The sequence below is a fragment of the Trematomus bernacchii genome, unplaced genomic scaffold (assembly GCF_902827165.1).
Source record: "Trematomus bernacchii unplaced genomic scaffold, fTreBer1.1, whole genome shotgun sequence".
Taxonomy (NCBI): Eukaryota; Metazoa; Chordata; class Actinopteri; order Perciformes; family Nototheniidae; genus Trematomus; species Trematomus bernacchii.
This window is the reverse complement of record NW_022987641.1, coordinates 1,070,457-1,094,901: the sequence shown is the minus strand read 5'-3', so window position 1 is coordinate 1,094,901 and position 24,445 is coordinate 1,070,457. Positions and strand designations below refer to the sequence as shown.

Sequence of the window (24,445 nt, the reverse complement as noted above, 5' to 3'; positions counted from 1 at the left end):
TCCGTTATTTTTGTTTATGGGGAGGGTGTCTTCGGATGGAGTGAATATTACCTAATCCCCATGATGGAGGTGAAGGCGAGAAAAAAGAGGGAGCTTTCGGCGGAACCGGTCGGGAAAACGCACCGGTGCATCTCTCGGTACATCCGGGCCCTAGGCGAGAAACATGAGACCAGCACCGCGTTCAATTCAATTCTCACCTCGCTCTCACTCTCCTCTCCCTTGTTGTCTTAAAAAAAAAGAAGCTTTCAAAAGGTTATAAAGCACGGGCGCTGTCAGTGGCGGTTGCGATGGAAGTGCGCAAAAGACGCATTCGTGCGCATCTTCAGCAGCGTGTCAAAATGTGCGAGGATGAAGACGAGGAGGTGGAGGAAGAGAAGGAGGAGGAAGAGAAGAGGAGAAACATGAGAAAATGAGAAGAGTGTAAATATTCCATCACGGGTAGCACGGGGTTAAATCTCCCAATAGGTTGTTGGTTATTCCACGTATCTATGGCAGAGTCCCCCCAAACACACAGGAGCCAGGCCGTCCTGTCTCATCCGGAGACGGGTCTCTCTGTCCTGATCCAGTCCATGATGGTCCGGCGGTGGTTCTGTCAGTCAGTGTGTGAGCCTGTCTGTCTGCTCTCCTGCTGCCTGCCTGTCTGTCTGCCTGTGTCTCACTGATCGGGAGTTAGAGCTCTCTTCTCTGCCTCTGCTGCCCCTGCAGCTCTGCAGTGATACCGAGAGAGAGAGAGAGAGAGAGAGAGAGGAGCCCCCTCCCCGTGCATGTAGACACTCTGACTGTTTCCAGATGTGTGTGTGTGTGTGTGTGTGTGTGTGTGTGTGTGTGTGTGTGTGTGTGTGTGTGTGTGTGTGTGTGTGTGTGTGTGTGTGTGTGTGTGTGTGTGTGTGTGTGTGTGTGTGTGTGGTATAAGCAACAGTGGAGAACCTACGGCTGGTATCCAGATGATGATGGTGATGATGAAGACAACGATGATGATGGTGGAGTGTGTGTGTGTGTGTGTGTGTGTGTGTGTGTGTGTGTGGACCATCTTAAAAGGAGGGTCAAAGGAAAGACATAAAAATGAAAGAAAGGTGGCCGATAGAGACAGAAGAAAGACAGCAAAAGTAAAGATAGAGAAAGTGTGTGTGTGTGTGTGTGTGTGTGTGTGTGTGTGTGTGTGTGTGTGTGTGTGTGTGTGTGTGTGTGTGTGTGTGTGTAAGAGGGGGGGATAGGGGGGGGCGTCTTAAAACGAGGGTCGATTAATCGTCATAAAAAGAAAAGAAAGGTGGCCCAAACACACTATAGAGACAAGAAGATAGACAGCAAGGGTAAATAAAGAGTAAGTGTGCCTGTGTGTGTGTGTGTGTGTGTGTGTGTGTGTGTGTGTGTGTGTGCCTGTGCCTGTGCCTGTGTGTGTGTGTGTGTGTGTGTGTGTGTGTGTGTGTGTGTGTGTGTGTGTGTGTGTGTGTGTGTGTGTGTGTGTGTGTGTGTGTGTGTGTGTGTGCACATTGGTGTGTAAGACAGGGGAGGGGGGGGGGGTTGGGTGGGGTAATGATCCATAGCAGGCCTAAGCCTTGCATAGTCTGCAGGAAGAAGCAGAGATGGGAGATGGTGTACCTCCATGTGATTTGCCCGAGTCCCCTCACATCTGGACTGCTTCAGCCCGCTCTTTTCTTTGGCCTAGGCTGTGTTTACACACACGCTAAATATCTGGTTTTTCTACTCTTTTATGACTCAAACTATGATTTATTTCATGGCTCTCTTAAACACAGACAAGCCACAAGTAAGCTGATTTGGAGGTCTTTGGATGCTGTGTAAATACAGACTCAAATCTCCTGAAGAAGACAACTTCAAGAAGGTCAGCCCAAAATAAAAGCTGAATGTGACTGTTTTTATCTGGAGGATGATACAATTGTTTTAAGAATTCAATTATGTGTGTTTGCCCTCAGGACAGTTGGGTTTGTTTCAGCATCATTCTCCATGGCCAGAAACACATTTGTCTCGGTCCTTCAAGCACACAAAGTCCTTTTCTGGGGACATGGTTCCATTTTTGTAGGGAACACGACAATGAAATAAAGCTCATTCGGGAGTCAAATATCAAAGTCAACAACATCAGCTCTTAAATAAATAGCTCCGGACCAGGCTTTGATGACATTGAGCGTGCTGGACTCTATACAAGCTTTTGGATAAAACTGCAAAAAGCAAGTTTTAATTATTAAATTGAGCTGTTTTCTTAAAAGCTCTCCACAGGCAGCTTGATGTAATCATCTTTCTATTAAGTCTTTAGAAAGATGTTGGGCTTATTTCAAAAGTCAGTTAGTGTCTTTCATGGCCAAGACTCACAAAGCACATATTCTGTCCCAATATGTTGCAGAAACTGAGGATTTTTAGATTGTTAAAAAGGTACCGCAATGCTCCACAAGACAAAATGATTGGGCTCAATAATACATCAGGAAGCATTGAAGCTGAGCAGAATATTCTAATTATGGTACTGGCAATGCCGTGTAATCGTATTTGACACTGAATACTAACTTCACAATGCACAGGCCTCATGTCAATCAGACTGCAGGCTATAATCAGGAGGTGAATCTGATGACTCAACCCAGCCAGTATTCATTTGTGCACTGCAATAGCACAAAATCACCACCCACCATCCTCTAATAGAATAAAGCTTTTTGTCTACATGTGTCACTGTAGACATAGTAAAGACAGGGAGATAGCTGATAAATGATTCTATTGATGTCATTTGACAGATTAATTGTCTATTTCGGAACCATACATTTGTGATGCAGATGTATTAGGGTTAGTCAAACTAAGGGTTGTTAATGTTCAGTATTGTACATAAAAAATGTTTTATTTGTAAGAAAAACAGCAGAGGGTAAGTACTACTGCTGCAGAAAAAAAAGTAACGATGTGACTAACTTATAACACAATATAATAAATTATTGGATTTTGAATATAGGTGCATTGATGCATAAGGAGCATTTTTTGTCCAAAAGATTGGAAACCACTGAAATAGAATAGAATAGGGAGGGATGAAACCCTCTTTTAATGGTCACACATGCAGAGCACACAGCACACACAGTGAAATTTGGCCTCTGCTTTTAACCCATCCTAGTACAAGGAGTCTAGTACTAGGAGCAGTGGGCAGCTATTGTACAGCGCCCGGGGAGCAATGGGAGTGGGGGGGAAGGGGGGTGTCCGGTGCCTTGCTCAAGGGCACCACGGCAGGGCAGGAGGTGAACTGGGACCTCTCCAAGTAGAAGTCCACACTCCATATTTAGGTCTGGTCGGGGACTTGAACCAGCGACCCTACGGCTCCCAGTCCAAGCCCCTACTGACTGAGCCACTGCCGGAGCTAGTATCTATAGGCTATAACAGATATATCAAGTGGATTAAAGAGTACAGTTCTTCCACCAGAAATGAAGGAGAGTAGCAGTATAAGCAAGCAAAAACATGTACTTAAGTTTAGTACTTTAAATAGTTTTACTTTCCAGCGCTGCAGATGTCTGACTGATCAGCCCTGAGATGACAGTGAGACAGATGTACTCTCAGTTTCATAATGGCGGTCAAGACTCCCTTTCACTTTCCTGCCAACGAGCCTCTGTTTGATTACACTGGCCAATGAATGGGAGGAAGGATTGAGAGGAGGAAGAACGGATGGAGGGCAGGTCGTGGGAACAGACACTTGTGCCCAGGGGACACACAAACACACAGACTCACATACACTAATATCCACTGTAATCCAGCCTGCACATGGAATATCTACTCTATTTGTGACTGTTCTATATTTGGAGTTCCCGACCCCCTTTGTATGTATTTGAGCGTGTGTGAGGCCTATAAGCTCAGTTGGTCTCTGGGAATCTGCGGACAGACAAACACGATCAGATGCTGGTCTCTCACGTGGGAAACCAACAATCTGCTGGTCAGTCAAAGGGAAATCCCCTCATCACAGAAAGAGACGATTTATTCAGCTGTGTTCTGTATCTATCTGCATTTTCAATTATGTCATTTGGTTTTGCACAACATCAAGTTAAGAAAATCTACAATTATAGATTCATAATTTTTTTTTATCTAGAAAGAATATATTTTGTCTGCTCACTGGACATAAGCAATGGTTTAAAGATCAGCCCTATGAGGTAGATAGATAGGTAGATAGGTAGATAGGTAGATAGGTAGATAGATAGATAGATAGATAGATAGATAGATAGATAGATAGATAGATAGATAGATAGATAGATAGATAGATAGATAGATAGATAGATAGATAGATAGATAGATAGATAGATAGATAGATAGATAGATAGATAGATACAATATATACTTATTTTCGGTAAAGAATACCTATATTCAGAGGTGTATCTTAACATTAAAAAATAAACCGAATACAATTAGAATACTCTCTAATATACCAATCTACTGAACATATAAACATAGGTAACTATATATATTAAATAGTTTTGTACAATAGCTTGAAATTCAAATATATTCTGTAAACCTATGAGGTATATCCCTATATGTGAATTACCAATCCGTTTCTTTACCCATAATACACCCCCTGCATGTGCACACACACAGAATAAGCATGTATCCTCACCAATCAACGCCCAATCAGGATTGAGTGGTTATTGACAGTATTGACCTGTTGATGTATAACTCATTAGCCTAATCATTGAAACAATCACCCCTGACAAAAAAATTGATACTACTATGACGCATATATATACACCTTGAAACACAATAGAGTGCTGCACACTTCTTTCCTGACAAAGCTTGCAAAAGTAAAGAAAGCCCATACTGAAAGTCACAAAAGCTACTTTTATGTTAATTTGGAGGCAGACGTTCCACAGTCTGACCTGCAAGTGCTTTGTTCACATCTAATAATAGAAGTTGTTTAAAGTGTTTAAAGCAGATGTTTTTTTTTATGCAGTTCTGCTTAAACTGACTGAGCAGTGGTCATTGTTTTTTCTCAAGGGCACTCTGTTGTGTTTGTTGATAGATACACACCAGCTGCTGTACATCTTCATGGCGGTATAAATCCAATCACTAAAACAGCTATAACCATACAGATGAGGGAAGAAAGAGTGCATATTTAATATAAGGCTAAATAGTGGTACTTTGCGATAAAATAAGAAATCCATTAATGTCATAATCATGAGTGGTAAGTTTAAACGACTGAGAGAGTAGCCTATACAAGAAGTCATTTGCTCTAAAATTAAAACAAAGTGAATGGGTTTTTGAATGTCCATTTGAAGAGGGCTATGTCCCCTCATGAACCAACCCTTGCAACAAATTAGAATATGTTGAACTGAATAAGGAGATTTAGTGTCAGGTGATCCAACAGATATTGATTTCAAGAATGTGCAGTCCTGAAAGTCCTGTTCTTGTATCAGTTACATGTATGTCCTTGGGTATTGATTTCCCGTAGGATATGTCTAATTTCTGAATCCTAGAGGTGGTGCATTATACATTTTATCTTAAAAACGTCATCCTTCTATCAACAAGTGAAATATGTGTTTTCACATTACAGAAATAAAAAGACAGCAACATTGTTGAAGGGGAAATATATATTAACCAGAAAATGTAATCGTTAAACTATTTAACATCAAGAGAATGTCGAAAACTCGAAATGGACTTAACTGGGCCTATGAACATGTCCATTCCTTTATCAATCAATCACTAGAAAAACCAACTGCAGTAACTCAGTACACATACAAATGTTCTCTATTTGTTTCTATTTATAACTTTTGTAACATGCTGTTACTGCTCTTTCATAGGCTTTCCCCTCCCATGAGACAACACTCTTGGGGGATTCACGCACACATTTCACACACAAGGACTTTCAGTTTATTTCTGACCAATGCAGAGTAGATAAACAGAGCAGGGAAGTGTGTGTTATCCATCCCTTTGATGCCCCCTAGTGCATTACATAGGAAGTGTAACTGAGGACTGAGAGACATCAGTCAGCATCACTGTTTGTGTTACAGTCAGATATGTGCATATTTATAACAACAAAAAAGAAAGACAAAAGGGAAATATCAGTTGCTTACGTGCATGGCGAGAAGTGAGAGAAAAATAAAGTTTTAAAAAGAATCAAACAGGATACATTTCTGTCCCTACATTATAAGGGACCCAGCAAAATTGTTTGTGTCTTCTTAACATGTCCCAAAGCATATTAAGCACTAATACGGAGGACAGCCCAAACACCCCGTTAAAAAAAATTGAGTTACATACCTTAACTTTTGGTACATGGACATGTTTCTCCTGATATTATCATTCATTAGTTGAAGAAAGTAGAAATTAGAAATCCCTACAGTTGGCGCGGCAGTAATTCACCATCGATTTTTCCAAGTTGATTGGTAAGGCTGAAATCTCCCTGTTGCGCGGCTACTCATGTCTGGTTGTTTACAATCTCTCTGGCAAAACATGGCCGTTGAGAAACTCACTCATGGCAGTTAGCCCTCGATAACTGTTCTTTTTTAATGTACAGGTCTTAAGTTGCAGAACAATCCACCGCTCAGTTACCAATTTAATTTCTCTTTTGCTTAGCTGTTGGTTAGGTTTTTATCGGATCTTCCTGTGACTCGTTAGCCGCTGAAGCTAGGTATCGAGCTAACTTCTACATTGGGAACAATGACAGCGACTTCAGCCGGGAGCAGTAGCTGCCTCACCGCTAAAGGACTGGACATCAGTCTGGCAGCTCTGCAGCGGCAAGACCCGTACATCAATGACATTGTGGACGTGGCCAGCCAAGTTGCCCTGTATACTTATAACAACAGGGCAAATGAGTGGGTAAGCCGTAACTTTGGTTAATATGCTAACTTAGCTTAGCTTCGACATCGTCCCTGATAGGCGCGCTTTGTCACTGAAAGTGATTTACCCCAACTAAAGTTATAGCATTAAGTTAACCCGGCTATGGTGTTTAGGGTCTAAAAAAGGATTTCAACAAATGCATAAAAATGTGATATGTTTTATTTGATTCCCCTCGAATAATGTAGCACTAGATTATATGTAATTATATAACTGTTTCCCCCAGAGCAACAAACACGTATTTTAAAGGAGTTGTTATCACAATGTGTGCCTCAGGAAACTGTCATTCAGCTGCTTGGTCTTTTGCTTATTTGAAAATGTAACATGTTGTCCCTCAGTGACTGAACAATTGTTTTTGCTTCTGTGTTTTTTAGGAGAAGACCGAGGTTGAAGGCACCCTATTTATCTACACAAGGTATTGATGGATGCTTGACTCTGAAATCCTGGTTAATAGAGATTTTCTATTCCAAATATTACTTATGTGCACTTCTTAATATATATTGGTTGGGAATTCTCTTAAGCTCTTTAAAAGACATGTTGAAACGTCATCCTACCTTATTGTTAACATGTAAACATGAGGATAAGAGGGTTTTATTTAAACTTTTTTCATATTACATTTTATAACGGAACTGATTATGTGTAATATGTGAATACGGCAGACTATGGCCTAACTTAAGTATCTATTATTTCAAGTTGTGCATGATATTTTCATCAGTATCTTTGTATTTCAGACTGGCGTCTCCCAGGCATGGTTTCACCATTATGAACAGACTCAGTATGGAGAACTTGACAGAGCCAATCACCAAAGACCTGGACTTCCAGCTGCAGCACCCCTTCTTGCTTTACCGCAATGCACGATGTAAGAAATAAGTGCCCCAGATACACAATTCTGATATCTGCCTTGATACATGTGGTTTGTCTGACACAGTTTGTAACTAACAGCTGTTGAGCACATCGTCTGCGCAAACACGTTTGTGTATTTTTAAACCCATTTCCCTTAAAGGTGGGGTATGTAATTTATTTCAGAAACACTTTTTGTTATATTCCATGGAATGCTCTTAACATCCCGATAGCAATGAATATATTAAATGCTTTGACAATAAATACATACAAAAAATGTCATCTGTGGAAGCCGTGGCGCTGTAAAACGCACGACCAATCATTTTAGCCGGCCCGGCTAAAATAACTGGATGGCCTACCTGCCTGTCAGCCTTCCATCTGTGCACAAACTTATCTCGTGCCCTCATTGGTCATGTGCGCGTTCATGTGTGTTGGAGGAGGGGCTCTGTAAGGAAGTGGCAGATTTTTTCCGGCTGTGTATTTTCAAATTCTAGCGGTCTCGAGCTGGTTTCTCCAAAATTACCAACCCCACCTTTAAGTGTGATATCTTTGCAGTGAATCATACTTATTAGTGTGTGTCATAGCTGACCGTTTTTTTCTTGTCCAGCCACTTTCTGTGAAGCTCACTGTATCCTTAATATAAAAAACTAAAAGTTGTTATACACAGGTCAGTTACATTAGTGTTGGACAGACAGTCTCAGACCGTGCAGACATAAATGACTTAATATCAAAACTAGCCACATAGACTAAATAATTTGAAGAACTAGACACAGTGAGAGTACCTATTGAAAGATGGAGACAATGACACATGGGGAATTTGGGTAAACAAACGCTAGACAGAGAGACAGCCTAACCAGAAAATACATTAACAAAAAAGAGAATAACTAGGAACAACATTAACATTTATAAAAACATATCTATGTATCTTTAAAGTCCTGGTGGCATTGTGATCCCATCAGCTTCTTATGTACAGGGAGGAAGTTATATAAGATTATCATTTCTGATAAACACACCCAAGTGTGTGTGTGTAGCATGCTGTTCATGTGAGTGTACACAGTTAGTTCCTTATAAGGAGCAGAGGTATTGTGGTGACTCCAAATCTATCAGCCAGTCTCCTTCTGAGACCTACATCTGGCACACACACACACACACACACACAGACAGCACTATAAAACCAGCCAGCAGAGATTAGATACAGCACAACAGTCCCTGATAATATAAACACACACTCACTCAGGACTCGCTGACACACACAGACCCACAGACAAACCCTAACCCCCCCCCTGCCGTGCTCTCGCACTCTCTGTCAGGCTCAGTAAGAGGCAGGTGGAATGCTGTGTTTAGATACCAGTGGATTCCTTATGCCAGCTTTGATCCCCTAACTGAATTAGTCCTACACACACAAATACAACACAGCCATTATTAAGAATCCAGAAGGCTCAGTGAGTTAATGTGAATGACATAAAATTCTCTCGTTGACCTCTTTATACCTTTTTAGATCCATGTTAAATGCACCAAGGACACAATAAAGGCCGTGATAAAACTGGCCTCTAGATGTAGTCAATGCATTAGTAATGGGGAATAAACTGCAAAAGAATAGCTAACTGACTATTCTTGGCAATGAAAGGAATCTTAAACCAGTAATCACAGCTCTTGTGGACTATTTTCTTTTGATAAAATGAAAAAATGGGCAGGGATGAGTACGTAGCCAACCTAATGGTCATTGGCTCCAGCCAATTACACTGATTTGAGACGGATAATAAAGCACCCAAATAAGGATAGATTCCGTATGGTTATCTTGTGACAGATTTGTATCACCATAAATGCTGTGATTCACTAAGATTGTTGGATCCTAAATAATTTCTCAACTATGCTGATACAGAATCAAATTGAGTCAGCTAGCATAACATCACCTCAGGTGCCTGAGAAACGTGAGGGTTAACGAGATGATGGTATTTGTGCGGTAAAGGATTATTTTCTGTATCAACAGGAACACATCATGGCTCAGTTAAGATATGTTTCCCTTGCTAACAACGGATCTATTTAGGCCCCAGGCTTTTGGATATGCTGCCAGTCCTGCTGTGTCGTGACCTCTGTGAGCGAGGGGTCGTGGAATCTTATCATTAGACAAACATGTAGCTCTCAGTGCTGCCGTTACTTCCTGGAATGGCAGTTGGCACAAAGTGGCACTCCATGCTTAAAATAAACTGCGGAGATATACCACAGAACAGGGCAAGATTTAGAGAAGAGAACTTTAGTCTGAGCCAGTTCTGTTTCCTCTGGCCAATATCCTAGTACACAGGCACACGGGTGTTTTACATTCCTTTATACCATGTGGCCCCATTATCTGAACAGGGTGTTGACCCCCTAGTCTTCAACATGCTCCTAAAAGTTGAGGTTACACTATTCACAGTTTGACTCATAGTTTATGTGCAGGGCATATAGTCATATTGGTATGTTCATGCCATACTTCCCATGACACATTCATCCAGACTTTGTAATATACAGCAGTTAGGAACCAAATCAATGCTAAGGATGCTTTAATTTTCTAGAGCCCAAAGGTGTTCAATTCTGTTTATTAAGTGAAGAGCTGAACTCTTTTTAGAATAATCTAATAATCAATGACGAGGCAACTCTAGTAGTATTTAATCAAAATTTAGTAATCAGTAGTTTTAAGTATGTAAGGCAAGGCAAGTTTATTTATATAGCACCTTTCAACACAAGGCAATTCAAAGTGCTTTACAAAAATGGAAGACATTATGAAAATGGCATTTAAAATCAGTCATTAAAAAGAAAAGATAATAAAATAAACATTAAAAGAAAAATACATGGATAAAAGTTAAAAGTTACAGTGCAGTTTAAGATGTGAATAGTTCAATTAAAAGCAGCGGCAAAAAGAAAAGTCTTCAGCCTGGATTTAAAAGTAGTAAGAGTTGCAGCGGACCTGCAGGTTTCTGGGAGTTTGTTCCAGATATTTGGAGCATAATAACTGAACGCTGCTTTACCATGTTTAGTTCTGACTCTGGGGACAGAAAGCTGACCAGTCCCTGAAGACCTGAGAGTTCTGGATGGTTCATAATTTAGCAGTAGATCAGACATGTATTTTGGGCCTAAACCATTCAAAGCTTTATAAACCAGCAGCAGTATTTTGAAATCTATTCTTTGACACACAGGAAGCCAGTGTAAGGACTTCAGAACAGGAGTGATGTGATCCACTTTCTTAGTGTTAGTGAGGACTCGAGCAGCGGCGTTCTGAATTAGCTGCAGCTTTCTAATAGATTTTTTAGTGAGACCTGTAAAGACACCATTACAGTAGTCCAGTCTACTGAAGATAAAAGCATGGACAAGTTTTTCCAAATCCTGCTGTGACATTAGTCTTTTAATCCTAGATATGTTCTTTAGGTGATAGTAGGCTGATTTAGTAACTGTTTTAATGTGACTGTTGAAACTCAGGTCAGAGTCCATGACTACACCTAGATTTCTGGCTTTATCTGTTGTTTTGAACATTGCAGACTGAAGCTCAGCGCTAACTTTTATACGTTCTGCCTTGGCTCCAAAAACCATTACCTCGGTTTTATCTTTGTTTAATTGGAGAAAGTTCTGACACATCCAGTCATTGACTTGTTCAATGCACTTACTCAGTGTTTGAATTGGAGCATAATCTCCTGGTGAAATTGTTACGTAAATTTGTGTGTCATCCGCATAGCTATGGTAACTTATTTTGTTGTTTTTCATTATCTGAGCCAGTGGTAGCATGTAGATGTTAAAGAGAAGAGGCCCCAAGATGGAGCCTTGAGGTACCCCACATGTCATATTTGTCAACTCAGATGTGTATTTACCTATAGAAACAAAGTTTTTTTCTGTCCTTTAAGTAGGACTCAAACCAATTTAGAACTGTTGCCGAAAGTCCCACCCAGTTTTCTAGTCGGTCTAGTAATATGTTGTGGTCAACAGTGTCAAACGCAGCACTGAGATCTAATAATACTAACACTGAAGTTCTGCCACTGTCTGTGTTTAAGTGGATGTCATTGAAGACCTTTACAAGAGCAGTCTCAGTGCTGTGGTATGTAGGTATTTTGACTACTTTCACAAATATTATAGCTTCTTCGATTGTGTTATTGCGTGCCATTTCAGTATTTTGATCAAATTAATAAATTAATTAAAAGTAATTTAAATACTAAGGCCTTTGAAAAAGTGTGATTTGCACTTACATCATTTTTCTGACCATTTCTAGAAAATGATTTATCAGTTAACTAATCAGAAGATTCATGGATCATTTACATCATCGTTAGTTAAAGACCTCATTTTATTGTTATTTCACCAATGACATGTAACACTGATGAGGCTAACATTAGCACTAAACATGTCTCCGGGGTGTGTGGACAGTCTTACCTCCAGGTCGGACGTATGTATATCCCAGATCTGTCTCTGTCACCATGGAGCCTTTAAATCTGACCTCAGGTTCCTCCTCCAGCCTCTCATGTTTGGGTTTCCTCTGAAACAGGCCCCTCAGCATGGTTCTTGTTCTGGTCTCTCAGGAGCCTCACGGTCTGGTAGTAATGGCCTCTTTGAGCTTCTCTTGAACCCCGAAGATTCTGAGATTATTCTTGAGATCGCAGCTCCAGTAATATCTTATCAGTCGAAAGTTCAGTGGAAGTGATGTGACCCTCCCTCTGAGGAGATGTGTCCTCTCCAGAAGCAAAGGATGTGTAAATGTCCCGTCTATCCAGGTCGGGCAGTGCACATCCAGCTGTCCCACTGTAGCAATGCCTCATTAGAACTAAATGTACCTGCAGTTATGCCGCCAAGAAGGAGCTGTAACAATGTCTTAGATACGTTTCAGTAGCTGTAAATCTCAATATTTATCTCCTCCAATGCCGTGAATTCCATTCCTACAAACAAAGGAAGTTGTGGTTGCTCTCTGACAACACCAATTCCAAGCATGGAAGTGCGTTTCAGTAGGAGCACCTTCCTCGTGACAAACCTCCAGTAAATTAAATATAGTGTGAAAGAATATCAACAGTGTTCCTCATGACTGATGCGCAGAGCTCTCCCAACAAAACTGATCACAAACTGCAGAAACCTAATCCATCTCGGAACACACAGATGCTAACAAACTTGTGTTCATTTCTAACTACACTGAAGCTAAACAAAACAAAAGTATTCCGTGAGTAGTCCCAGGAGTGCAGTTTGGATTAAAGCCAAACACAATGACTGTATAGTCAAAGTGCATTCAAACCTCTGGGAAAATGTGATGTGGCTGCGCAAGACATATAAATCAGATGTAACTGAAAATGTCTTCTTTGGAAGTCCCATCTGAGTCATTACGACAGAACATGACAGGTTGAAGTGCTGCTTACCAAACTTAAAAGAATCTCAAACAAAGTCGTACTAAAATAATTTTGCGCAATCAAGTCCCACTGGAGTCCTGTCAGAGAGGGACTGTAGATCTACAGCAGACATCACACGTGCCACTGCTCGCTGTGTGGCTGGTTAGTTGTACTCTCAGAGGATCTGAAGGGTCCAGGGTCACACAAAGTACAGTAGAGTGAAGGTTGTAGAGGTTCCCAATACTCCTTGCTCAAAATGAAATGCTGTCATGTTCGAAATGGACATTTCTTGGTTAGTTTCCTTCCATTGGTCTCAGTCTTTGGTCCTCCTTCTGCCCATCTTGCTGTCCAGTGCACTCTGTCAGGACCTCTGCTTCTCTTCTTCCATGCAGATGTCCCTCTGCCTTTGTTCCTCTCTGTCACTCTCCAGTGTTGTTCATTAGAACCCTTTTCCTCTTTTTTGCAAGTGTAATCACAGCCACTTTTTTTAGTTGGTGCTACTGGTTGTAATCCTCCCACTCTCTCTCTATCCCTCTCTCTCTATCCCTCTCTCACTCTGAGGGGAGTTCTATCTTGTTGAGATTTAGACTTCTGGCAGGTCAGTGCAGCTCAAAGCAAGTGTGATAGTGTCCTCTAATGAACAATTATCATGTCGTCTTCTTGTTCTTCTATCTTTGTCTTTTAGTTGAGGTGAGGCAGGGCTCGTCTTGTATCTGTATCGTTACAGGTTCTCGTCCATTAATTCACTTCTATTTAACTTATTTGATTCATTGACAAAACTCAGCTAAAGAGCTCCCAGAACTAGATCTCTGTCACGATGGACTCGATGATTATCTTGTTTCCAACACACCTCACTTCTTTCTATTTTACATCCGTCCCTCTACATTTTTCTCAATTTTCCAGCCCTCTGACTTTACCGCGTGTCTCTCTGTCAAACAGTCTCATCCCCAGTGAGCACTAAGCAGCTCTGGCTCCAGCAGACAGGCTCCCACTGCAGTTACTTATTTGGTACTGGGCTGATTTTCCCAGGCTCAACGTGTGTGTGTGTGTGTGTGTGTGTGTGTGTGTGTGTGTGTGTGTGTGTGTGTGTGTGTGTGTGTGTGGTGTGTGTGTGGTGTGTGTGTGTGTGTGTGTTGTGTGTGTGTGTGTGTGTGTGTGTGTGTTGTGTGTGTGTGTGTGTGTGTGTGTGTGTGTGTGTGGGTGTGTGTGTGTGTGTGTGTGTGTGTGTGTGTGTGTGTGTGTGTGTGTGTGTGTGATGTGTGTGTGTGTGTGTGTGTGTGTGTGTGTGTGTGTGTGTGTGTGTGTGTGTGTGTGGTGTGTGTGTGTGTGTGTGTGTGTGTGTGTGTGTGTGTGTGTGTGTGTGTGTGTGTGTGTGTGTGTGTGTGTGGTGTGTGTGTGTGTGTGTGTGTGTGTGTGTGTGTGTGTGTGTGTGTGTGTGTGTGTGTGTGTGCGTGCGTGCGTGCGTGCGTGCGCACACACTGACCTCAGTGGCTTATCCAACCTCATTTGTAGCCAAGTGTGCGTGTGTATTTCTGTCTGTGTGTATGGGAATGTGTGTTTGATAGGACTGTGGTGGTAACTCTGTCCACCTCGTACAGCAGAGCCCACTCTGTTCTCCTGGCCTTGTTAGGATCGGCCTTATCTTTTCTTGAGTAAGTGTGTTGAGGTGTGTGATGTAATGTCCTGCTGTCTTAAATGCTGGGTATCATACCTCAACACTTTGGCAATAGACTCAAATTTATTTGGGACACATTTACTCTTAAGTACTAAACAGAGCCATTGAATAATTTTATTTTTGCCACTGTAGTTTGTATTTTACACAGGCTGTGTGTGTTCAAATGGAATAAAAAAGAAAAGGGAAAGTGGGTTGTTATACCTTAGGGCGACTGTGGCTGCGAGGGAGTGCGGTCGTCTTTCAAGGTTGTGGGTTCGATCCCAGCCTGTGCAGTCAACATGTCGATGTATCCTTGGCCAAGATACTTAACCCTGAGTTGCTCCCGATGGCATGGCCAACGGTGTGTGAGTGTGTATGAATATTAGTTCCTAGAGTAAGGTACACTAGTCTGTATGAATGGGTGTGAATGACATGTAGTATAAAGCGCTTTGAGGGGTCGTAAAGACTGGATAAAGCGCTATATAAGTACAGTCCATTTACCATTTACCCAGAAAAGTCGTGTTTCTGTAAAAATAAATATATGGTTCCTCATGTGACAAAAATATACTTCTTGTCTTTTATTTTCTAATATTGTTGGCAAAATCTGAGTCTCACTCACTGCCTGAATTGAATTATTACGCAACCACTCTACCTCTTACAGTATGCTTTTAGCAGTCAGTGCAATTGAAAAAAGTAAAATGAGTCCCTGTGTATTGTAATGCATCCTTCTTGCTCGCTGCTGTTTAATCCTGTGGACAATTACTTTCAGTGTTTCCTCTTTTCATCCCCTGTTGACCATGTTTATGTTGTTCAGGAGATGCCAGGGGCCCATGTTTCACTGTGTAATGGCACTGTTTTCTTCTGTCCCCATCGGGAAATGACTCATTCGAAACCCTGGGTCTAAACCCAGCAGGGCTAATAATACACCGTTTACATGTCTGTCAGGCCCGTGTTGATGTCATTGCAGCAGATTTGTACGACAGCATGCTCGTACGTACTTTCATTGCAGGTCTGAAACCTCGTTTTGTTCTCTGCTGACCTAACTGGCTGTTGCATTTCAAATGTCATCATGCATCTCAACTGGGGCACTTACTCCAGACTGGGAACTTTGAGTACATTTTTGTTTGTTTGTTTATGTTTATGTTGACTTCTCTTCCTCTCTGCCCCCCCTTCCCTTTCTTCCCCCTCCCCCAGTGGTTATCCATGGCATTTGGTTCTATGATAAGGAGGACTGTCAACGCATTGCTCAGAGGATGAAGATGTAAGTGCTTGTACAACCACAAAATATATGTATACAGCAGTTAAGGAAGACATATTGATTTGGTCCGCTAAACAAGGACTAGTGAGTTATTTACCGTCAGCCACCTTGGCTGGGAGAGTTTGTTTTATATCTTAGTCTGCACCATAGAGACTACGTTAGTTTATTAATGGATCTGTGTCTGGGCCCAAGAGCAAACAAATGACAGTCGCATTATGTTTGAATGAGTTTGGCTCCCAGAGTGAGAGAATGTTTATTTTATCTTGGCTTAAAACATATTAGCTGTAAAAGTTAAACACTTATCCTTAGTACTCGCCTTACTGTGTGTGTGTGTGTGTGTGTGTGTGTGTGTGTGTGTGTGTGTGTGTGTGTGTGTGTGTGTGTGTGTGTGTGTGTGTGTGTGTGTGTGTGTGTGTGTGTGTGTGTGTGTGTGTGTGTGTGTGTGTGTGTTGTGTGTGTGTGTGTGTGTGTGTGTGTGTGTGTGTGTGTGTGTGTGTGTGTGTGTGTGTGTGTGTGTGTGTGTGTGTGTGTGTGTGTGTGTGTGTGTGTGTGTAGTCTGACCCAGCAGGAGCAGACCCTGGCTCAGTCTCAGGGTGGATGGTTGTCCCCAGGCGGAAGAGGAGGAGTCATTGGAGGAGGGGTACTAGGAGGAGTTCTGGGAGGAGTAGTTGGAGGAGAAGTGAGAGTGGGAGGAAGTGAAGCAAAGTCCGTGGACATCATCCAGATGTTGACCAAAGCACGCACAGAGTATGACAAGGTAGGAATACAAAAGACTGTATGCATACAGGACATCACAGATACATATTTTGGCATTAAACACTTTCCTTTTTGGATTAGATTGGCACATTTTACGTTATTTAATTTTTGACCAGTACAGATACTTCATAATCATCTCAGAGCCTTTTGGTCCCAGTCTGTCTCTCTGTATCTCTCTCACTTTCTTTTTCATTTTTGTTTTACTCCCTGCATCCTCTCTGCATGCAGTCTTCATCAGAGCCAAAGGAGATTGGTGGCAGCAATGTTATTTATGGAAACCCCAACCTGATCAAACCCATACCTGTTAAACCCATCACTCAGGTAAACACCCACAGCGGCTCCCTGTTTTATTCGGGGTTGCATTCAGTCCATCTTCTTTTTCTTGATGAGGCCATTTTTATCATTTCCAATGCATGATCAACTCACCTCACTTTGGCACATTGTGCTTTTATTTATTCAGTTTTCCACTGCCAATAGTGACACTGTATGAAACTGCCATGACATCATCTTAAAGGTCTCCTATCATGCAAAATGCACTTTTTGATGTCTTTTATACATAAATATGTGTCCCCGGTGTGTCAGGGAACTCACAAAGTGTCAGAAAATAAAACCCTCTCTCTTTTCCTCCGTGCGCAAATCTCTAAAAACGGGGGTCCAACGGAGCTGATCCAGATTTCCTGCCGATATGACGTAATATCGGATGGTGGACCCACAGCACTATCAGAAACGTTGCTATCAGAAACAATGCCCGACGTATTTTGGACGTAATATTGTCTTTGTTTACATTAGCAAGCATCGCTAACACTCAGAGCTAAATAAAAGGAACTCTCCTTGTGGTAAACCCGCAAGAGAAAAAGCATTTGAGCTCAATACTGTTTCAGAAATAATCCTTGATGTGGTTTGGAACATGATATGGTGTGTCATCACCGCAGCATTTAGACAGTATCTGCTGGGTCCCGCATGAGCAGCCATAAGCTCCGCCCCCTCTTTTTTCTTAAAAAAAAAAGCTTTATACCCAGAATCAGCACTGCAGTGATTTAACGCCACCTTCTTTTGTGGCTCAGGTTGCTTGGAAACCTGAGGTTTTACAACAAAAAAAGAATCAGGTACTATCCACAACCTTTGCTGTTGGAAGACTCAAAATCGAGTTGAGTAGAGCTGAGCTGTGCTATGCAGTGGAAATGCTGCATTTGTAATAACACCTGTGATGTACAGTCTAAAATGGTACACACACAATTAATACCAGGATTACAACTCGGTATCAACATTATTAAATCAGTCCTCAATAAAGGTATTTTATTGTAATTTAACAACTTTGGTAGTTGGCCTAATATGTTAAAAATACTCTGCTTGGGGCGTTGTATAGCTCTCTTGGTGGAGCTGACCATGTACTGGGGCTTGGTCCCAAAGTGGAGGTCCTGGGTTTGAATCCAGCGCAGGACCATGTGCTGCTTTTCATCCCATCGGTCCTTCCCCTTTATAGCTGTCACTAACACTGGTTGCACAAAAAATTCAAACAAATAATAATATTAAACTTTATGCCACATCATAGTTAGTACCCATCCCAGTTCTTACCTCTCATGCTCACTGAACCCTTCCCTGTTGGTCTTATCCAGGACGGTGACAGTGCTGCACCCAAGCCTCTCTCTCTGGCCACTCTTTTTGGGTCTCAAAAGCAACACTCACCTAAACCTGAGCCAGTCTCCCCTCTGGCCTCGCCCGGAACAGGACCATCCACAGGAAAGTTCACCCGTCCTCCTGTAGCCCGGTCGCTGAAATACGACGATTCAGTGAAAAAAAGTGTGCCCAACCAGGGAGTGAACGTCGCCATGGTTGCGTGTTCAGATGGAGCGCTCAGGGCTGTGATTGGAGAACATGGGGGAAATGTGGTGGGATTGTTGCCGAATCCTACCGGCGCCCATCATCATCCTCAGCATCATCCTCAGCAGCAGCAGCAGCATCATCATCATCCTCAGCAGGAGCAGGAGCAGGAGCAGGAGCAGCAGCAGCACTGCCCCGCCATCCAGAAACTGATGCAGGGACAGAGAGGAGTCGGGGTGGTGGGGGGGGTGCTTCAGACCGTCTCCGAATCCCCCGAGAACAGGCTGTGTGACAACGGGGTGCCGCTGGACCACCACCACCACCATCACCACATGTACCATCATCTTCACCAGCAGCAGCACCTTCATCACCAGCAGCTTCAGCAGCAACAGCAGCAGCTTCAAGCGGACCCCATCAAGAGACTTTTCCAAACCCAGCAACCTCTCCCCTTCTCCCTCCCTCCTCTGCAGCAGATCCCCCATCTCCCCCCTCAGCCAGGGATGGGGGGTCCCGTGTCGTGTTCCCACCTTCAAGCACAACCAAGCCAGCAGCTGTTCTACAGCCAGGCAGCTCCAACTGTACAGGCAGCAGGTGGGACATCTTTTATCCAATATCGTGAGTCAGCAGTATGACAATGTACTGACTAGGGTACCACATGGTAAATTCAAGAGTGAAATGTTATATAATTAATAAGATCATAAAATGATTAGTCATTTATTTCTAAATATATTTTCTTTCTTCAAACCAGGCTTGCTGCCATCTCAGGTATCCAATGACCAAGTCCTTCATCCTTTACAAGGTATGATATCCTCCTTTAAAACAATAAACAGTTACTTTCAACTTTTGTTTTGTGCCACACACGCCTGAGTCAACTTTTAAATTGACTCTAGAGATTGACCATTTTAGAGAAGCTAGAGAGCCAAAACTCATTAAAGTAAATAAAATCTATTTTCCATTATCCACTAAGTGATTGTTCCCTGTATACTAACAGACTACACTGTTTCTGCATGCTCTTGTAATAGTTTGTAATGAATCCACTGTTACATAGGATTAATTGAATACGTCTAATCAACAAAGTTATGTGAGTTGACCTTTCTTTTCATATTCTCACTGGTAACGACCATTTCTGTATTTATTTATTGCAATTTCTCTATTTAAATGTCTCTTCCAATATGCCAGTTTTATCTGTGTGAGCTTTTAGATCATTTCTAATGGTTGTCCCCCTCCTGCTCTCTCCTGAAGGTTTGTCTTCCCAGATGGCTGGAGTGGTGTCTCCTCATGAGCTCCTGCAGAAGCTGCAGCTGGTCCAGCAGGAGCAGGCTTCCCATGACCCCCCTCGACCCTCCCCAGGACTGGCCCCTCGATTCCTGGGGCCCACTCAAGGTCCAGGTGTAGGCCCCGTTGTAGGCCAAAACCAGGCCCCAGCCACTGCGGGTCAGAAGGCTGCGCTGCAGTTTCAGGTACTGAGAGATGTTGTCCTTTAATTGTTTACCACTTGCTAAAAAAGTGTACTATTAGAATGGAGTTTATTGCCAGGTACGTTTACACATACAAGGAATTTGCTGGGGAGTTAGGTGGTGCAAACATCAATGACATAAGACAAATAAGTTGTAAGAAAAGGTAAAAAAGATAATGATTGTGAAAAGAAAAATGTAGAAGAAAAATGATTAAACATTCAAAAGGAATAAGGACAGGTATTAACAACACATTTAAATATACAAAATAAACAAAAAAACTTAGAAAAATGAATATATGACAAACTGGAAGGCCTTGCAGAAATGTGAGAATGATATTCAGAGAGTATTAAAAAAAGAACAATATGCCAGCTCTACCAACTGGTCCCCATGCTGAGGACCCAGGTTCGAATCCTGCCTGAGACCATTTGCCGCATGTCATCCCCTCTGTCCCCCCTTTTCATAGCTGTCACTTGATTAAGGTGCAATCCAGGAGTTCTAATAGCTGTCCCTGTTCCTCCAGGTCATCTCCCCCCAGCGGATTCCTGCTACTGTGGCCCCCAACCTGCTCCTCTCTCCCAGTGTGTTCACTCAGGCAAAGTCTAGTGGCGGGTTGTCAGCGGGGTCCCAGGAGAACTGCCCGGCCCCTCCCTCTGTCTGCAGACCCCCCCCGCTGCAGCAGGAGGGCAGAGTGCTGTCCAGGAGCCAGCTGCAAGCCACTATGCTCCATCTAATCCAGGTAAAAACAATAAGAGTATCTGACACTCAGTGGCACTTCATATGTCCATGGTCCAGTATTTGTGCGAATAAAAATACACACACATGCACAGTTCAATGACCCTGCCTCGTGTGTTTCAGAGTGACGGCTCATTCCTGGACTCCATCTATGAAGCCTACGTCAGCCGCTTTGCTAATGACTCCAGCAGCAAGTACTGATGACTCCTCACACCCTCTGTCTACACACACCCTGTCCAGAGCAGTGAGGCTCTCACCATATATGGACATACCACTTCCTCCTTTGAGTTCAATCACACACACACTCACTGTACTCTTCTGCACTGTACAGCCAGTCAGTTAGTTCCTCTAGTTGCAGCTAATAATCAAAAATTATAAACAAGTTTGTTACTATATAAAAAAACCTGAGAAAAATTCCATTCTCAATCGGAGGCGTAAATAAGACACAGCCATACAGTTTACACATGCCTGTAAAATGTAGCCAGTTCACTCAGCCAAGACAAAACATGCTGCAGCCTCACTGTTTACCAATGTGTTTGCATTAAGTAGGTCCCTGCACTATTTGTTTAACTAAGTGTAGCAACATTGCATTTTTATTGTATTTTTTTTAAATGGTGTAGTCTTTCCTCCATCAGGCTTCTTCCCTAGTCTAAGAACTAGTGCAGAAGGAAATCTCAACTTGACTTGACTTTTAATATTTAACATGTTAAACATGTCTAGCATTTCTGTTCATTTGAAAAAGTATGTCTGAATATTGTCAAAAATGTGTTTTGTTTTTTTAAGTTAAGGTCTTACTAGTTTGATTTCTAAAGGAATTTTAAGGAATATATTTTACTATCCGAATTCTTTTATCAAGATTATAATGACACATTGTCATTTAGATTTGTTTATCTTTTTTTTCAGGAATCTGATACATATCTGCATTTGTATTTTAGTTACAATAATAATATTTGTATTATGACAATGAATCATTTTAATGACGGTATCCCTCAAACTTGATGCTAAAGATTGGAAGATTATTAACCTGCGCTACCTCACAGAGAACTAGTCACATCTGAACCTGTGTTTTTCTTAGTGATTGTCACTTATGTGATTTGACGGTTTTAGAGATTAGATAATATTTCAGTTTGATTTAAGGGATTTCATCATCACAGAAAACTATTGACACCATTTACTGTCCCTCAAGTTTGTAATTTCAAAGGATTTGTCATTTATGCCACAGTTCCTGAACGTTTTGTCTGCCAAACAAAACAATTTACAGAAATTCTCTTCAGGAGTAATACACTTTGCTATTGATGGTATGTTTAATAAATGATTGGCTAAATGGAGATTTAAAGCAATAATAATCAGCAAAGAATGTATAAATGCATCCGATAGTAACTGTTTGGAGTTCACAGGCCTGTTCAAAGCAACTATAGTAGAACATGATGCACTTCCGCAATGCTGTTATACACCAAGTGTACACCAGCCAGACTAGGTTTCACACTCAGCATCATTTAGTACAGACATCACAGCAGCTCACAGAGCGGACAGAAAAACAGCAACCCATACAAAGAGACACAAAATATATTTTTCCTGTTTTTGTATTGTTCTAATAGTGAAAATAACCAGCATGTAAAATGACAAGTAAATGTACAGCTAACATAAAAGAAAGGCAAAATAATTCTTATACAAAATATCTACAGTTATTTGTCAATGCTGTTTTATTCTTCTAAAGATGTCATAAATATTTTACTTTGTTAAACATGTCATTAAAAAAATCTGAGGCATTGGAAAATCAAAGGAAACATTTTTATAAAGGTTTTACTTATTTTTATCGGGAATGTTGCGCTCTTACCTAAACTGGAATATATTTCAATTGGATATTAAATGTTTTCAAACTGCCTCTTGTTGTCTTTTTTTTTTGTCGTCTCAATGGATCTGCATGGCTGACTGCTATTATGGTTATTATTCCAGATTGATCCGGCCTCAAGTAACACTAATCACGGTAAAGGAACGCTCATTATCGCTCGAGTGTCACATCATTGCTTTGTTAAGCCACGATCAATAGTGTGACATAATGTCTACAGTGATTAATCAACTGTTTTTCACACACCCAGCAGTATTGAGGGACCTTGCCCAATTAACTCTAGACTCTGTACGACTTCAGTTTCTTCCAATATTATATCGCCGCATGGTTTGTTGCGCTTAACTGAGTTCACAGTACAAGCCAATAACGCAGATTTGCTGACACAATGCTGTTGATTTGACGGAACAGGGGGGTTGTCTTGTGTGCCACGACTAAATAGGTCCATTCAGTCTCTACTCCGGAGTTTTTGATCAAATGAAATTATCTTCTTTAGCAGATGAAGCAGCCACTTAAAGGGGACCTATCATGCAAAATGCACTTTTGTACGTCTTTTATACATGAATATGTGTCCCCGGTGTTCCAGGGAACCCACCAAGTGTCAGAAAACACAACCCTCTCTATTTTCCTCCATACCCAAATCTCTAAAAAAGGGGCTGCAACGGATCTGATAAAAACTGATCCAGATTTGAACACTTCAATGACGTCACAGAAGTGGCGCTACGGCTATTGGGCCAACTCTCCACCTATCAGGGGAATGTGGGGTTGGGCCACGGCCGGCCATTGCCGCTCGAAAGCGCTGGAGACGCTGTAGTACATATGCCAGGCCTGTAAGTGGCGCTGTAGTCTGCCACAAAAGCAGCGAAGAAGACTTCCCGCCCATAGTTACCATGGTTACCCTTCTGTTTATTCTCCGCTGTGGCTTTTTTTCTCCCTCCCCGAGGCAAGCGTTTGCTCCCGCTGCTTTAATTCAATGCAATCCCCCCCCGTCGAGGCAAGCACTGTAATTCTCTCCGGTTAGTCCACCAGCAGATGACAAACACCCACCTCTCCGCCTCTTCCAAGGAACGAGGGGACCGTGCGGCAGAGTTTCAGTTTCAGTTTGTTTCGCCGGTCAAGATGTCCGTTAAAGTTTAAATCTTCCGGACAAAATTAGAAAAGTGCCGGTCAAAGGTCTTCTTTGTTATTTATTGAGCTTTAAAACACCCAAATCTTTTAAAAACGGGTGTACAACGAGCCGATACAGATTCCATCCGAACTGACGTCGAATCGGCAGCGGACCCATAGAAAGTTGCTATCAGAAACAATGCCTGACGTGTTTTGGACGTAATCTCGTCTTTGTTTACATTAGCAAGCCTCGCTAACACTCAGAGCTAACCTGTACTGAAGAGCACATGTGTTTAAAAAGCAGGAAATAAAAAAAGAACTCACCTTGTGATAAACCCGCAAGAGAAAAAGCATTTGAGCGCCATACTATTTCAAAAATAATCCTTGACGTGGTTTAAACAGGATGGCGTTTTATCACAGCAGAATTTTACTTTATCTCCGGTAGAATTCTGATCAGGCATTAGCTCCGCCTCCTCTTCTTTATTTTTTTCAAGCTAAGAGCCGCGTTCACACCGGAGTACTGTTCCCCGTACTTTTCGCGTTTAGTTCCGTTATGTCGCGTTCACACCAAAAAGAGTATTTAGTGCCGGGAACTTTTACCCCCATTTTTAGTGCCTGCTGAGAGATGGTACTTTCCTGGGGGAAAAAAGGGCCCCAGTTCTGATTGGCTGGGCGAATTGCAAACCACGCCCCGTAAAACTCTGAAATGTTTTGTAGAGCCGCCATTTTATTATCCTCGCATTAGCATTATTAGCATTAGCATTCGCCCAGCGCACAAACGCAGAGAGACTAACTTATGGCAACACAAAATAAAACATGGGAGCGGTGGAGATGAGGAGGTGTCGGCGTTCT

The 24,445-nt window shown here is 42.0% G+C and overlaps 1 protein-coding gene across 1 annotated transcript; it reads left to right on the top strand.

Annotated features, from left to right (window-relative positions):
- Positions 1-6,402: 6,402 nt before the first annotated feature.
- On the top strand, positions 6,403-22,525 carry dcp1b (decapping mRNA 1B). The gene is made up of 11 exons (XM_034133314.1): positions 6,403-6,774; positions 7,167-7,207; positions 7,524-7,651; positions 15,811-15,877; positions 16,430-16,631; positions 16,859-16,951; positions 18,247-19,042; positions 19,200-19,250; positions 19,694-19,911; positions 20,429-20,644; positions 20,764-22,525. The coding sequence occupies exons 1-11, from the start codon at positions 6,616-6,618 to the stop codon at positions 20,839-20,841; spliced, it is 2,049 nt and encodes a 682-aa protein (XP_033989205.1). The 5' UTR covers positions 6,403-6,615; the 3' UTR covers positions 20,842-22,525.
- Positions 22,526-24,445: the final 1,920 nt, after the last annotated feature.

What these genes read in the sequence shown, in the direction of transcription:
- dcp1b (XM_034133314.1), top strand. Translation starts at nt 6,616, where the DNA reads ATGACAGCGACTTCAGCCGGGAGCAGTAGCTGCCTCACCGCTAAAGGA. An exon ending in ACCCTATTTATCTACACAAG is followed by an intron (nt 7,208 to 7,523) that starts GTATTGATGGAT and finishes TTTGTATTTCAG; the next exon opens with ACTGGCGTCTCCCAGGCATG. An exon ending in CACGCACAGAGTATGACAAG is followed by an intron (nt 16,632 to 16,858) that starts GTAGGAATACAA and finishes CTCTGCATGCAG; the next exon opens with TCTTCATCAGAGCCAAAGGA.